This window comes from Pseudophryne corroboree (assembly GCF_028390025.1).
Source record: "Pseudophryne corroboree isolate aPseCor3 chromosome 3 unlocalized genomic scaffold, aPseCor3.hap2 SUPER_3_unloc_3, whole genome shotgun sequence".
NCBI classification, from domain to species: Eukaryota; Metazoa; Chordata; class Amphibia; order Anura; family Myobatrachidae; genus Pseudophryne; species Pseudophryne corroboree.
Window position 1 is genome coordinate 4,805,592 of NW_026967519.1, and position 15,546 is coordinate 4,821,137.

At 47.3% G+C, this 15,546-nt stretch overlaps 1 protein-coding gene and 1 pseudogene across 1 annotated transcript in view; both read right to left on the reverse strand.

Annotated features, from left to right (window-relative positions):
• Positions 1 to 15,546, reverse strand: part of LOC134984009 (uncharacterized) — a 202,211-nt gene that overhangs the window by 43,628 nt on the left and 143,037 nt on the right. Inside the window, exons 12-14 of the mRNA XM_063949667.1 lie at positions 12,274 to 12,348; positions 5,615 to 5,712; positions 5,192 to 5,498 (exon numbers count right to left, since the gene is read on the reverse strand). Coding sequence (XP_063805737.1) covers positions 5,192 to 5,498; positions 5,615 to 5,712; positions 12,274 to 12,348 — 480 coding nt within the window. The remainder of the gene's footprint in view (positions 1 to 5,191; positions 5,499 to 5,614; positions 5,713 to 12,273; positions 12,349 to 15,546) is intronic.
• On the reverse strand, positions 14,775 to 14,893 carry LOC134984017 (5S ribosomal RNA; annotated as a pseudogene).

Genomic DNA, 15,546 nt, shown 5'->3' on the forward strand with positions numbered 1-15,546 from the left:
TGGTCCTGTAGGATAGTTAATACCTTCTGGCAGGATGTACTCAAGATTATGGTTTCCACTGGTATACCTGCTGATGTGCTGACCCCCCCTGTATGTGTGCTGGCGGTGGTGGATGAGGAGTTGCTGGATGCCCCCTCCAGGCGTTACGTTATCAACTTGTGTGCTCTTGCACAGGTTTCTATAGCCCGATCGTGGATGGCACCTGATGGCCCAGATATTGACTCATGGATTGCTTTAGTGAATACTACAGTGGCGCATGAAAGATTTGTCTATGTGTCCAGGAAAGCCATTACTAAATATTATGCGATATGGGATAGATGGTTGTCATCACCATATGTTGGGGGTGCCTGCATTACAATATCTGCGGATGCAAGTTTAGCTTCAACATAATCACCCCGAAGCTACCTGATGAGGCTAGGAAATAGTACTGCTTGCACAATATTGGTATTTACTATATAGCTCACCCGAGGCACCGCTTCCTCTATTTTGATATGGTTGTATTCAGCGGCTCTGGAAAGCTGTACTTTTTTATATTTTTTTGTATGTGTATGTGTATGTATATGTATATATATATATGTGTAGGTGTATGTATGCGTATAGATATATATATGGGTGAAGTGGCGTGTCTGCCGGGTTTAATATCAGATGCCAATCGATTATAACTATATGTTTGTGTATGATACCCTATATGATGCTTGATACTACTGTCGACAGCAATGCTTTAGGTTTAAGTTGTATTTTTGTTTTGTAACCTGAACAAAAAAGAAAAAATTTCAATAAAAAATTGTTGAATTTAAAAAAGAATTTCCATCGTGATCAAGTGATTGGCGTGTGATTGACAGGAAGTGGGTGTTTCTGGGCGGAAACTGGCCGTTTTCTGGGAATGTGCGGAAAAACGCAGGCGTGCCAGGATAAAACGCGGGAGTGTCTGGAGAGACGGGGGAGTGTCTGGCCGAATGCAGGGTTTGTGACTTCAAACCAGGAACGAAACGGGCTGAGCTGATCGCAGTGTAGGAGTAAGTCTCGAGCTACTCAGAAACTGCTAAGAATTTTCTATTCGCAATTCTGCTAATCTTTCGTTCACTATTCTGCTAAGCTAAGGTACACTCCCAGAGGGCGGCGGCCTAGCGTGTGCAATGCTGCTAAAATCTGCTAGCGAGCGAACAACTCGGAATGACCCCCCATGGCTGCTAGTAAGGGGCAGTGTATAGCTGAATGCCCAATAGCAATGCTGGCCCATGGTTACTAGTAAGGGGCAGTGTACAGCTGAATGCCCAATAGCCATGTTGGCTATTGGGCACCGTGCAGGAGTAGACAGAGCTCTCCGTCCAGCGCTAAGCGGCTTACTGCAGTTCACTTTCTGCATCCTGGGCCCCGGTCACCGCACTGAAGAGGACCGGGGTTGGTAAGTGGTGTGTGTGGTGACAGGGGGAAGCTGAAAAGCACACGGGGGGAGCAAGCTGAGAGGCACACGGGGGGAGCAAGCTGAGAGGCACACGGGGGGAAGCAAGCTGAGAGGAATGGGGGGAGGGGGGGGGCAGGGGACTGAGGGACACAGGGGAGGGAGTTCTGGAAAGACAGGAGGCTAGATTGACACAAGCATTGTGTCTATTTTCCCTTCGTGGAAAGGACCCTGATGCTACCTTGACACAAGGGGCAGAAGGCTGGAAAGGTAGGGGGCTGGAGAGACATAAGAGGCTGGCGTGGTTTCAGGGGGCAGGATGTGACACGGGGAGCACGAGTCTGGGTGAACCTTTGTTTGATGACATTGGTTTATTCCTACACAAACAGGCAGCTTCCGTCCAGGTGATCTCCTACATGAATAATGAATACCGACTGAAGGCACTGTCTGCCCAGGGAGGATCCATTTCCTCAGAGGTTCCCAGTTGCAGTGACACCATCATGTAGGTAAGGTGTATTTGGAATAGGAGAGAGAGAAATACTCCCAGAGTGATGGGACCCCGGCAGCATACCACGCTGCGGGCTCGGTGGCGACCTGCGGTCGCCACAGGTTCTATTCCCAATCTATGCGTGTCGTGGACACTCACGAGTGGTAATAGTCCCTGTTGGTCGGCATGCCGACCATCGGGATAGTGAGGGGGCGGGATGCTGGTGGAGGTCATGTGACCGTCGGTCTCCTGACCGCCGGTCACATGAATACCACCCGTATGAGATACACCAGAGAGTGTGGGGAGGAGACTGGTCAGATCTCTGGGCTGGTAACACACAGTGACATGATGTGAGGGGGAGAGCAGGAGTATAATAGGGGCTGATGGCTCCTGATGTATGAGATACACCAGAGAGTGTGGGGAGGAGACTGGTCAGATCTCTGGGCTGGTAACACACAGTGACATGATGTGAGGGGGAGAGAAGGAGTATAATAGGGGCTGATGGCTCCTGATGTATGAGATACACCAGAGAGTGTGGGGAGGAGACTGGTCAGATCTCTGGGCTGGTAACACACAGTGACATGATGTGAGAGGGAGAGCAGTAGTATAATAGGGGCTGATGGCTCCTGATGTATGAGATACACCAGAGAGTGTGGGGAGGAGACTGGTCAGATCTCTGGGCTGGTAACACACAGTGACATGATGTGAGGAGGAGAGCAGGAGTATAATAGGGGCTGATGTCTCCTGATGTATGAGATACACCAGAGAGTGTGGGAGGAGACTGGTCAGATCTCTGGGCTGGTAACACACAGTGACATGATGTGAGGGGAAGAGCAGGAGTATAATAGGGGCTGATGGTTCCTGATTCTGCCACTGGGCAGATACATGTCCCTCATTAGTTTGCACTGACAGAGGAGGGTGTACACATGAGATTTCTGTAGTAACTGAACAAGGATATTATATATATATATATATATATATATATATATATATATATATATATATATATATATGAAAAAAGATATTCGGCACTCCACTGAGATGCAGTAAGACAGCCTGCCGGGTGCCCTCCAGGTATCGGATCATATACAAATATGCAAATAGGCGGCACTCACGGACTTTTCAGGAATAACACTCGAGATCACTCAAGGTTAAATGGCTTAACGTTTCGGTTTATTGAGTGATCTCGAGTGTTATTCCTGAAAAGTCCGTGAGTGCCGCCTATTTGCATATTTGCATATATATATATATATATATATATATATATATATATATATATATATATTTACTTACACACATACATACATACATACACACACACCTAAATATATATATATATATATATATATATATATATATATATATATATACATACATACATACACTGCTCAAAAAAATAAAGGGAACACTAAAATAACACATCCTAGATTTTAATGAATGAAATATTCTTATTAAATACTTTGTTCTTTACATAGTTGAATGTGCTGACAACAAAATCACACAAAAATTATCAATGGAAAGGAAATTTATTAACCCATGGAGGTCTGGATTTGGAGTCACCCTCAAAATTAAAGTGGAAAAACACACTACAGGCTGATCCAACTTTGATGTAATGTCCTTAAAACAAGTCAAAATGAGGCTCAGTAGTGTCTGTGGCCTCCTCGTGCCTGTATGACCTCCCTACAACCCACACAAGTACCTCAGGTAGTGCAGCTCATCAAGGATGGCACATCAATGCGAGCTGTGGCAAGGTTTGCTGTGTCTGTCAGCGTAGTGTCCAGAGCATGGAGGCACTACCAGGAAACAGGCCAGTACATCAGGAGACGTGGAGGAGGCCGTAGGAGGGTAACAACCCAGCAGCAGGACCGCTACCTCCGCCTTTGTGCAAGGAGGAACAGGAGGAGTACTGCCAGAGCCCTGCAAAATGACCTCCAGCTAGCCACAAATGTGCATGTGTCTACTCAAATGATCAGAAACAGACTCCATGAGGGTGGTATGAGGGCCCGACGTCCACAGGTGGGGGTTGTGCTTACAGCCCAACACCGTGCAGGACGTTTGGCATATGCCAGAGAACACCAAGATTTGCAAATTCGCCACTGGCGCCCTGTGCTCTTCACAGATGAAAGTAGGTTCTCACTGAGCACATGTGACAGACGTGACAGAGTCTGGAGATGCCAAGGAGAACGTTCTGCTGCCTGCAACATCCTCCAGCATGACCGGTTTTGGCAGTGGGTCAGTAATGGTGTGGGGTGGCATTTCTTTGGGGGGGCCGCACAGCCCTCCATGTGCTTGCCAGAGGTAGCCTGACTGCCATTAGGTACCGAGATGAGATCCTCAGACCCCTTGTGAGACCATATTCTGGTGCGGTTGGCCCTGGGTTCCTCCTAATGCAAGACAATGCTAGACCTCATGTGGCTTGAGTGTGTCAGCAGTTCCTGCAAGACGAAGGCATTGATGCTATGGACTGGCCCGCCCATTCCCCAGACCTGAATCCAATTGAGCACATCTGGGACATCATGTCTTGCTCCATCCACCAATGCTACGTTGCACCACAGACTGTCCAGGAGTTGGCGGATGCTTTAGTCCAGGTCTGGGAGGAGATCCCTCAGGAGACCATCCGCCACCTCATCAGGAGAGTGTAGTACGGCTGACCGGCGGTCTCCTGACCGCGGGTCAGCTTACCGACACCGGGATCCCGGCAGCATACCGACGCCGGGATCCCGGCGGGGAGGGGCGAGTGCAGCAAGCCCCTTGCGGGCTCGCTGCGCTCGCCACAGGTTCTATTCCCACTCTATGGGTGTCGTGGACACCCACGAGTGGAAATAGTCCCTGTTGGTCGGCATGCCGACCATCGGGACAGTGACCCGTCGGGCTGGTGGAGGAGGTCATGTGACTGTCGGTCAGCTGACCGGCGGTCACATGAATACCACCCCATCAGGAGCATGCCCAGGCATTGTAGGGAGGTCATACAGGCACGTGGAGGCCACACACACACTACTGAGCCTCATTTTGACTTGTTTTAAGGACATTACATCAAAGTTGGATCAGCCTGTAGTGTGTTTTTCCACTTTAATCTTGAGGGTGACTCCAAATTCAGACCTCCATGGGTTAATAAATTTGCTTTCCATTGATAATTTTTGTGTGATTATGTTGTCCGCACATTCAACTATGTAAAGAACAAAGTATTTAATAAGAATATTTCATTCATTCAGATCTAGGAGGTGTTATTTTAGTGTCCCCTTTATTTTTTTGAGCAGTGATATATATATATATATATCACTGTATTCTGTTGTATTACTCACCTGTGGTGATATCTGTAGGGATTTCCTCCTCCTTACACTGCTGATCTCCCCTCACATACGTCTCTTCCTCTCCCTCTGTATCTTGTACCTTCATAGCATTCACATACATCTCTTCTTCTCCATCTAGATCTTCTGCCTTGGTGTCAGTCACATACATCTCTTCCTCTCCCTCTGTATCTTCTACCTTTATAATATTCAGATACATCTCTTCTTCTCCTCCATCTATATCTTCTGCCTTCCTGTCAGTCAGATACATCTTTTCTTCTCCCTCTATGTCTTCTAGTTTAATATTAATCAGATCTTCACACTAAATTACACACAAAACAAAAACTTAGAATTAACAATAGGATAATACATATTCAGGTTGTCTACAAATTGTACAATGACAGGTACTTTGGTATTTTAACCTTAAATCTCATCTACCTGATCCTCCTGTGGGATCCTGTGATTCCCCTGTGTACGGTCCAGAGAATAGAGAGGATGGAGACATGCATCTGGTGTATTTCTGTACCTGGATCCATCTGTGGGAGACACATAGTTACTGAATAGTAGTATTTTATACCTCCTGTAAAATCTGTTTCTCTGAAACCATTTGGGGAACCCTGCTGTACCTTGAGGACGTTCCGTAGCTGCCCCTATGATAGAGCACACACAGCACTGGCTGTGCCCAGAACCTTTCTCCAATATTCTGTGTCCTTAGATATAAAGACTTTGAACCTGTAAAATTCTGAGACGGTAGAGACTAACGACCAAATCGCAGCTTAGTTTCTCTGAAGGCTTCATGCTGCACCACCCAGGAAGCCATCAATGACCTGGTGGAATAAGCTGTGACCAAACTGCAAATCTCTGCACCGAAAATGTAGACCATTGGACTGCACAAAACATGATCTTGGATGTTTCTTCCATGGCCAAATGTCCCCTCGTTCCTCCTTGGTGATGTAAGCCACCACCATCATACTGTCCAAATGAATTTTTACTGAACTGCCCCTCAAGAATGGGCCATTAAGTGCATTGAGCAGCTTGCAATTTCGAGGATGTGGTGAGGAAGTGACGTTGTTCCATAGATCAAAGGCCCTTGAGTAGAAAACATGAGGTCACGGCAACCATAGCCCAATCCCAAATGGAAGAAAGACAGACCCTGTTGATGTTTTGGTCTTTCAACCAACAGCTGAGAGTGTCATATCTAGGAAGGCAGACAAATTATCTGGGATGCCTGGAGAGCTTTGGTTCTCAACCATCTGGTCAAGAGCTCCACCTGTAAAGGTCTTCAATGAAAGCAACAGCATTTGTCAATAGGATGCGGTAGCCTTTAAGAGAAGGACAATGGAAACAATAACTTTAGGTGGAGTCTCCAGTGCACCATCTCTGCTTAAGGAACGGGATAGGTGACACGGAAGGTGCGCCAAATAACAAAGTGTCCAACTGGCTTTGCCCAAACAATATTTAAAGCTGTGATAAAATAATAAGAATTTACTCACCGGTAATTCTATTTCTCGTAGTCCGTTGTGGATGCTGGGAACTCCGTAAGGACCATGGGGAATAGACGGGCTCCGCAGGAGACTGGGCACCCTAAGAAAGAATTAGGACTACTGGTGTGCACTGGCTCCTCCCTCTATGCCCCTCCTCCAGACCTCAGTTAGGGAAACTGTGCCCGGAAGAGCTGACACAACAAGGAAAGGATTTGGAATCCCGGTTAAGACTCATACCAGCCACACCAATCACACCGTATAACTCGTGATAACTATACCCAGTTAACAGTATGAATAAAAACTGAGCCTCACTGAACAGATGGCTCAGAACAATAACCCTTTAGTTAGGCAATAACTATATACAAGTATTGCAGACAATCCGCACTTGGGATGGGCGCCCAGCATCCACTACGGACTACGAGAAATAGAATTACCGGTGAGTAAATTCTTATTTTCTCTGACGTCCTAGTGGATGCTGGGAACTCCGTAAGGACCATGGGGATTATACCAAAGCTCCCAAACGGGCGGGAGAGTGCGGATGACTCTGCAGCACCGAATGAGCAAACTCAAGGTCCTCCCCAGCCAGGGTATCAAACTTGTAGAATTTTGCAAACGTGTTTGATCCCGACCAGGTAGCAGCTCGGCAAAGTTGTAAAGCCGAGACCCATCGGGCAGCCGCCCAAGAAGAGCCCACCTTCCTCGTGGAATGGGCCTTTACTGATTTAGGATGCGGCAGTCCAGCCGCAGAATGTGCAAGTTGAATCGTGGAGCAGATCCAGCGAGCAATAGTCTGCTTAGAAGCAGGAGCACCCAGCTTGTTGGGTGCATGCAGGATAAACAGCGAGTCAGTCTTTCTGACTCCAGCCGTCCGGGAAACATAGATTTTCAGGGCCCGGACTACGTCCAGCAACTTGGAGGCCTCCAAGTCCCGAGTAGCCGCAGGCACCACAATGGGTTGGTTCAAATGAAACGCTGATACCACCTTAGGGAGGAATTGGGGACGCATCCTCAATTCTGCTCTGTCCATATGGAAGATCAGATAGGGGCTTTTACAGGACAAAGTCGCCAATTCTGACACCCGCCTAGCCGAAGCCAAGGCCAAAAGCATGACCACTTTCCACGTGAGATATTTTAAGTCCACGGTCTGAAGTGGCTCAAACCAATGTGATTTTAGGAAAACCAACACAACGTTGAGATCCCAAGGTGCCACCGGGGGCACAAAAGGGGGCTGAATGTGCAGCACTCCCTTAACAAACGTCTGAACTTCAGGCAGTGAAGCCAGTTCTTTTTGAAAGAAAATAGACAGGGCCGAAATCTGGACTTTAATGGAACCCAATTTTAGGCCCATAGTCACTCCTGACTGTAGGAAGTGCAGAAAACGACCCAGATGAAATTCTTCTGTGGGGGCCTTCATAGCCTCACACCAAGCAACATATTTTCGCCATATGCGGTGATAATGCTTTGCGGTCACATCTTTCCTAGTTTCTATCAGCGTAGGAATGACTTCAACCGGAATGCCCTTTTCCATCAGGATCTGGCGTTCAACCGCCATGCCGTCAAACGCAGCCGCGGTAAGTCTTGGAACAGACAGGGCCCCTGCTGTAGCAGGTCCTGTCTGAGAGGCAGAGGCCAAGGGTCCTCTGAGATCATTTCTTGCAGTTCCGGGTACCAAGTCCTTCTTGGCCAATCCGGAACGATGAGTATAGTTCTTACTCCTCTCTTTCTTATTATCCTCAGCACCTTTGGTATGAGAGGAAGAGGAGGGAACACATAAACCGACTGGTACACCCACGGTGTCACTAGAGCGTCCACAGCTATTGCCTGAGGGTCCCTTGACCTGGCGCAATATCTTTTTAGCTTTTTGTTTAGGCGGGACGCCATCATGTCCACATGTGGCCTTTCCCAACGGTTTACAAATCAGTTGGAAGACTTCTGGATGAAGTCCCCACTCTCCCGGGTGGAGGTCGTGCCTGCTGAGGAAGTCTGCTTCCCAGTTGTCCACTCCCGGAATGAACACTGCTGACAGTGCTATCACGTGATTTTCCGCCCATCGGAGAATCCTTGTGGCTTCTGCCATCGCCATCCTGCTTCTTGTGCCGCCCTGTCGGTTTACATGGGCGACCGCCGTGATGTTGTCTGACTGAATCAGCACCGGCTGGTTTTGAAGCAGAGGTCTTGCCTGACTTAGGGCATTGTAAATGGCCCTTAGTTCCAGAATATTTATGTGTAGCCTCCTGACTCGACCATTGTCCTTGGAAGTTTCTTCCCTGAGTGACTGCCCCCCAACCTCGGAGGCTTGCATCCGTGGTCACCAGGACCCAGTCCTGTATGCCGAATCTGCGGCCCTCTAGAAGATGAGCACTCTGCAGCCACCACAGCAGAGACACCCTGGCCCTCGGGGACAGGGTGATCAGCCGATGCATCTGAAGATGCGATCCGGACCACTTGTCTAACAGATCCCACTGAAAGATCCTTGCATGGAACCTGCCGAATGGAATTGCCTCGTAAGAAGCTACCATCTTTCCCAGGACTCGCGTGCAGTGATGCACCGACACCTGTTTTGGTTTCAGGAGGTCTCTGACCAGAGATGACAACTCCTTGGCCTTCTCCTCCAGGAGAAACACCTTCTTCTGTTCTGTGTCCAGAATCATACCCAGGAACAGCAGACGCGTCGTAGGAACCAGCTGCGACTTTGGAATATTCAGAATCCAGCCATGCTGTTGTAGCACTTCCTGAGATAGTGCTACTCCGACCAACAACTGCTCCCTGGACCTCGCCTTTATAAGGAGATCGTCCAAGTATGGGATAATTATAACTCCCTTCTTTCGAAGGAGTATCATCATTTCGGCCATTACTTTGGTAAATACCCTCGGTGCCGTGGACAGACCAAACGGCAACGTCTGGAATTGGTAATGGCAGTCTTGTACCACAAAACGGAGGTACACCTGGTGAGGTGGGTAAATGGGGACATGCAGGTAAGCATCCTTGATGTCCAGTGATACCATATAATCCCCTTCTTCCAGGCTTGCAATAACCGCCCTGAGCGATTTCATTTTGAACTTGAACCTCCTTATATAAGTGTTCAAGGATTTCAAATTTAGAATGGGTCTCACCGAACCGTCTGGTTTCGGTACCACAAACATTGTGGAATAGTAACCCCGTCCCTGTTGAAGGAGGGGAACTTTTATTATCACCTGCTGGAGGTACAGCTTGTGAATTGCCGCCAGCACTACCTCCCTGTCCGGAGGAGTGGCTGGCAAGGCTGATTTGAGGTAATGGCAAGGGGGAGACGTCTCGAATTCCAGCTTGTATCCCTGAGATACCACTTGTAGAACCCAGGGATCCACCTGTGAGCGAATCCACCGGTCGCTGAAGTTCCGGAGACGGGCCCCCACCGCACCTGGCTCCACCAGTGGAGCCCCAGCGTCATGCGGTGGATTTAGTGGAAGCAGGGGAGGATTTTTGTTCTTGGGAACTGGCTGTATGGTGCAGCTTTTTCCCTCTACCCCTGCCTCTGGGCAGAAAGGACGCGCCTTTAACCTGCTTGCCTTTCTGGGGCCGAAAGGACTGTACCTGATAATACGGTGCTTTCTTAGGCTGTGAGGGAACCTGAGGTAAAAATGTCGACTTCCCAGCTGTTGCTGTGGAAACAAGGTCCGAGAGACCATCCCCAAACAATTCCTCACCCTTGTAAGGCAAAACCTCCATGTGCCTTTTAGAATCCGTATCACCTGTCCACTGCCGAGTCCATAATACTCTCCTGGCAGAGATGGACATTGCATTTATTCTAGATGCCAGCCGGCAAATATCCCTCTGTGCATCTCTCATAGATAAGACTACGTCTTTAATATGCTCTATGGTTAGCAATATAGTGTCCCTGTCAAGGGAATCAATGTTATCAGACAGGGAATCAGACCACGCTGCTGCAGCACTGCACATCCATGCTGAAGCAATAGCAGGTCTCAGTATAGTACCCGAGTGTGTATACACAGACTTCAGGATAGCCTCCTGCTTTCTATCCGCAGGCTCCTTTAAGGCGGCCGTATCCTGAGACGGCAGTGCCACCTTTTTTGACAAGCGTGTGAGCGCTTTATCCACCCTCGGGGATGTCTCCCAGCGTAACCTGTCCTCTGGCGGGAAAGGGTACGCCATCAGTAACTTTTTAGAAATCACTAGTTTCTTATCGGGGGAAGCCCACGCTTCTTCACACACTTCATTCAACTCATCTGATGGGGGAAAAACCACGGGTTGCTTTTTCTCCCCAAACATAATACCCTTTTTAGTGGTACCTGGGTTAATGTCAGAAATGTGCAACACATTTTTTATTGCCGTAATCATGCAACGGATGCCCCTTGTGGATTGTGTATATGTCTCATCCTCGTCGACACTGGAGTCAGACTCCGTGTCGACATCTGTGTCTGCCATCTGAGGTAGCGGGCGTTTTTGAGCCCCTGATGGCCTTTGAGACGCCTGGGCAGGCACTGGCTGAGAAGCTGGCTGTCCCACAGCTGTTATGTCGTCGAACCTTTTATGTAAGGAGTTGACACTGTCTGTTAATACCTTCCACATATCCATCCACTCTGGTGTCGACCCCGCAGGGGGTGACATCACATTTATCGGCACCTGCTCCGCCTCCACATAAGCCTCCTCATCAAACATGTCGACACAGCCGTACGACACACCGCACACACACAGGGAATGCTCTGACTGAGGACAGGACCCCACAAAGTCCTTTGGGGAGACAGAGAGAGAGTATGCCAGCACACACCACAGCGCTATATAAACAGGGATTTACACTATTACAGAAAGTGATTTTCCCTATAGCAGCTATACAATACAGTTTTGCGCCTAAATTTAGTGCCCCCCCTCTCTTTTTTACCCTTTGAGCCTGGAAACTGCAGGGGAGAGCCTGGGGAGCTGTCTTCCAGCGGAGCTGTGAAGAGGAAATGGCGCCAGTGTGCTGAGGGAGATAGCCCCGCCCCTTTTTCGGTGGGCTTCTCCCGCTCTTTTATTATTATGATGGCAGGGGATTTTTACACATATATAGTTTATTAGACTATATTATGTGTTGTTTTGCCAATTTAAGGTACTCTAATTGCAGCCCAGGGCGCCCCCCCCCAGCGCCCTGCACCCATCAGTGACCGGAGTATGTGGTGTGCATAGGGAGCAATGGCGCACAGCTGCAGTGCTGTGCGCTACCTTAATGAAGACCGGAGTCTTCAGCCGCCGATTTCCAGGATGTTCTTCTTGCTTCTGGCTCTGCAAAGGGGACGGCGGCGCGGCTCCGGGACCGGACGACCGAGGCTGGGCCTGTGTTCGATCCCTCTGGAGCTAATGGTGTCCAGTAGCCTAGAAGCCCAACAACAGTGGCCTACTCCATGGTACAGTACTTCCAGGAGAGGGCAAGAGGGGCAGAAGTCAGAGACCAATAAGTCTGTAGTATAGTTGTGCCCTGTTCCACCACTACTGCCCACTATATCCCAAGGTACAGCAGTGTCCCCCAATACGGATGAAAGAGAAAAAATGTTTAGAAGTTGATCGGGTGATGTGTGTGTATATAGGTGGCCCCCACCACTGCTGTCCCCTGTATATTACATCAATGTCCCCTCTTACCCGGTGATGTGAGGGGCCAGTGATTCTCCATCGTGCCCTCGAACAGATCCTTGTTTCCTCTATATACTCCCACTCCTGCATGGAGAAATATATGAATATATACACAATATGAGAAACATTTACTCAGGAATTCCCAACCTGGGTCCTCAAGACACACTAACAGCGTAGACTTTAAAGATTTCCAGACTTCAGCTGGAACCTGGACTGATAGTGTGCCTTGAGGACAGAGGTTGGGAATGCCTACATTATCTGATGATCACCTCCTGGAGTTAAAGTAGTATTTGGCTGGAGATGATTACTATTGACCTGTGCTCTGTGGAGAATACGGGTGATTATAGGTTCTGCCTGTCTGGAATATTGTGGAGTAGAAGTAAGAGACTGGGAATCTAAGTACAGCATGACAGGTGTTAGTCTATACCAGAGACTGTTCAACAAACCAGCAGAATCCCTGCTTCAGTACCGACGGTTATAAAGAGGAATTTAGACCTTTATATAAGGAACATTGGAACTAGGGGAGATGGATCGTGTTGGCCGGGGATTACCCATATAGCCTATTAGCTATAAAAAAAAAAGTTTCTGTTGAAAGTACTGACAGGAATATGATTGGGGAAACCAAATCTCATTTATATGTCGTCAGAGGTGAGATTAGTAATAAAATAGATCATTCTGTTGGGTCCAATTAGAAAAAGCCAAGGTGGTCAAGCCTGGGGGAAATTGGGGTTATTCCATAGTGGCCACAGTGAGAGGAAGGTATTAGGTTATATGTATAGGAGGTGAGGTTCCCTGATTTGGCCAGCCCTGATATACAGGGTTAGGACTGGTCACACAGGTACAGCACATAACTGGAAAATTAAGCAAACAATTCTAAAAAGTCCTAGCACTCCCCGTGCTTAATCATCAGTCCGCCATGTTCTCCTGGCATAGCCAATGTCATCAGTCCCTGGCACTATCAAACTGCATCCTACTCGCTGGCCACGAATAGGCGTCAGTGCACTGTGTAGTGGGTGAATGGGAATTTTATACTCTTCCCCTGCACCGGACCTCCTGCTGTCTCTGGATGAGCTGGAAAACCTGGACCTCTGTTTCTCCAGTTGCAGCTGCACAACTCAGAAAACCCAGAGTTCTAAATCTCCACTGCAGGAGGTGTAGAATGTGCAGGCCTTGTTCTCTTCTCCCTTGGAGGGAGCTGAATCCACCAGAATGTGGACAATTGTGATGCGACAAGCCCTCTCACCACTAATATAATATAATTTTATATATAGTGTTCATTCTCGCACCCTGCACCTCTCACAACCCGTTCCTCCTTTCTGCCTGGAGTGTCACACTCTGCTCTGGTGCTTCTAGCAGACTCCAGTCTGTATCTCAGCACTGAAATATAGATCAGCATGTGCTAGAAGCATCCGGAGCAGAGAGCGACACCCAAGGCTGGAAAGAGGAACTACACAAGTTATGAGAGGTGCAGGGTGCTAGAATGAAATATATATATATATATATATATATATATATATATATATATATATAATTTTTTTTTTTATGTATCTAACTCCATAATTAGGAAAAGTTATTCCAATGTTTCACTGTTCATGTAAACTTTCGTCAGGGACAAATGAGCAAGTTTACCTTATATAAGAGAAACATGCAGCCAGTGTGCAGGACACAGAATGAGCATGCTGTCCTGTGGCATTTCTCTAATATTCTTATGACATCACAGCAGCATCTGACACCGTTTGATCCCCCCGTTCCTCCTACAAACCCTCCACTGCATTGGGCTTTGCAACTCAGATCTCTCATGATGACCTCCTACCTGTCCAACTGCTCCTTCCCTGTATTTACACCCAGCTCCCTTGCATCTTCCCTTCCCATCGGGGTGCCCCAATGGTCTGTCCCTGGCTTCATTCTCTTCTCCCTATACATGTCTTCCTTTAGCTGGTCCTTTGGCCTTCTCTACCAACTCTATGCAGATGCTATCAACCTCTTAAGGAGGGTGTGGTCTTTTGAGAGGACATAAGAAAAAAGCAACTATATGTCTTTTCCAGGGCACGCTTATGAAAATGATAATGTGAATATGTTAAAATTTAACTTTTATTGAAATATACTTAAAAAGGAGGGGAGCAGACGCTACTATGTGTTAATAAATGCACAAATGCTGTATTTCTAGGCGAAAATATGTATTCCCTTATTTATCAAAAATGCCTATGTCTCCCTAGATTGGGAAATGCTTATGGGAATAAGTCACTCACTTGGGCTCAGTGTAATCTAGTATTCCAATTCCGTCTGTAATCTATACCGTATCCGAGGGTCGCAGAGTACAAGGGTTCTGATACACACCATCAATCTGAGCACACTGACACCTGTAGGGCTTACGTATAGATTTCAATTGTACTGACGTACCTGTACGTGCACTATTATTCTGTAAAGAATTTGAATTCATTGTGTAATTAGATCTATATTCTTTGCATTGTCTGAGCGTCTCAGAATTCAGTTTGTGTGAAAGAATAAAATACCTACGGTATCTAGTATTCCCTGGTGGTCTCCCATCCAGGTACTGACCAGGCCCTGCAGTGCATAGCTTCCAAGATCAGACGTGGTTGGGCATACCCAGTGCAGTCTGACCGTAGGTAAATAAGTATCTGACACACGCCATCAATCTGAGCACACAGATGCCTGCAAGACTTGTGTATAGAAAAATTATTTAAACAGATATGTGCCTACATTTATTACAGTGAGATTGCAGTTGTATTAAAGGATGTTGCTCAGTGGTATGCGTCTTGAAGTGTATTTTTTATAGGCTTATACAAAAAAATTTTAGAAAAAGGAGCCAGGTCTGGATTTCCTATCACTTCTGCTGTTCAATCATCTGTCTCGACATCGAATTACAGAATAGAATGAGAGAGTGATCAGAAACAGACATTGGCTCAGAAGTAAAGGATAGAGTGGTACTTCTGCTGTCCCTAAATGGAGTAGCGTTCTGTTACCATATGCATTGCAGAATGCCACTGATAGTCATGGGACGAGAGAGTGACCCCGAAAAAGAAAAGGTTCAGATTTGATTAAACAGTGCGGAGAAGGTAGTGCCCCCAAAAATGCACCCAATATTACCCAGTTAAATGATGATAAAAATAGCAGAATTGAATAATGTGATATCGTTATGCACAACTAATACAAGCTATAGCTGTGAATAGATTTTTAGCAGGTACAGTACTTTTTTTTATGGTCTGTACTGATTTTTGGCTCTCCAAAATTCTATTGAAAGTATAGGAAAAGGGGCGTCAC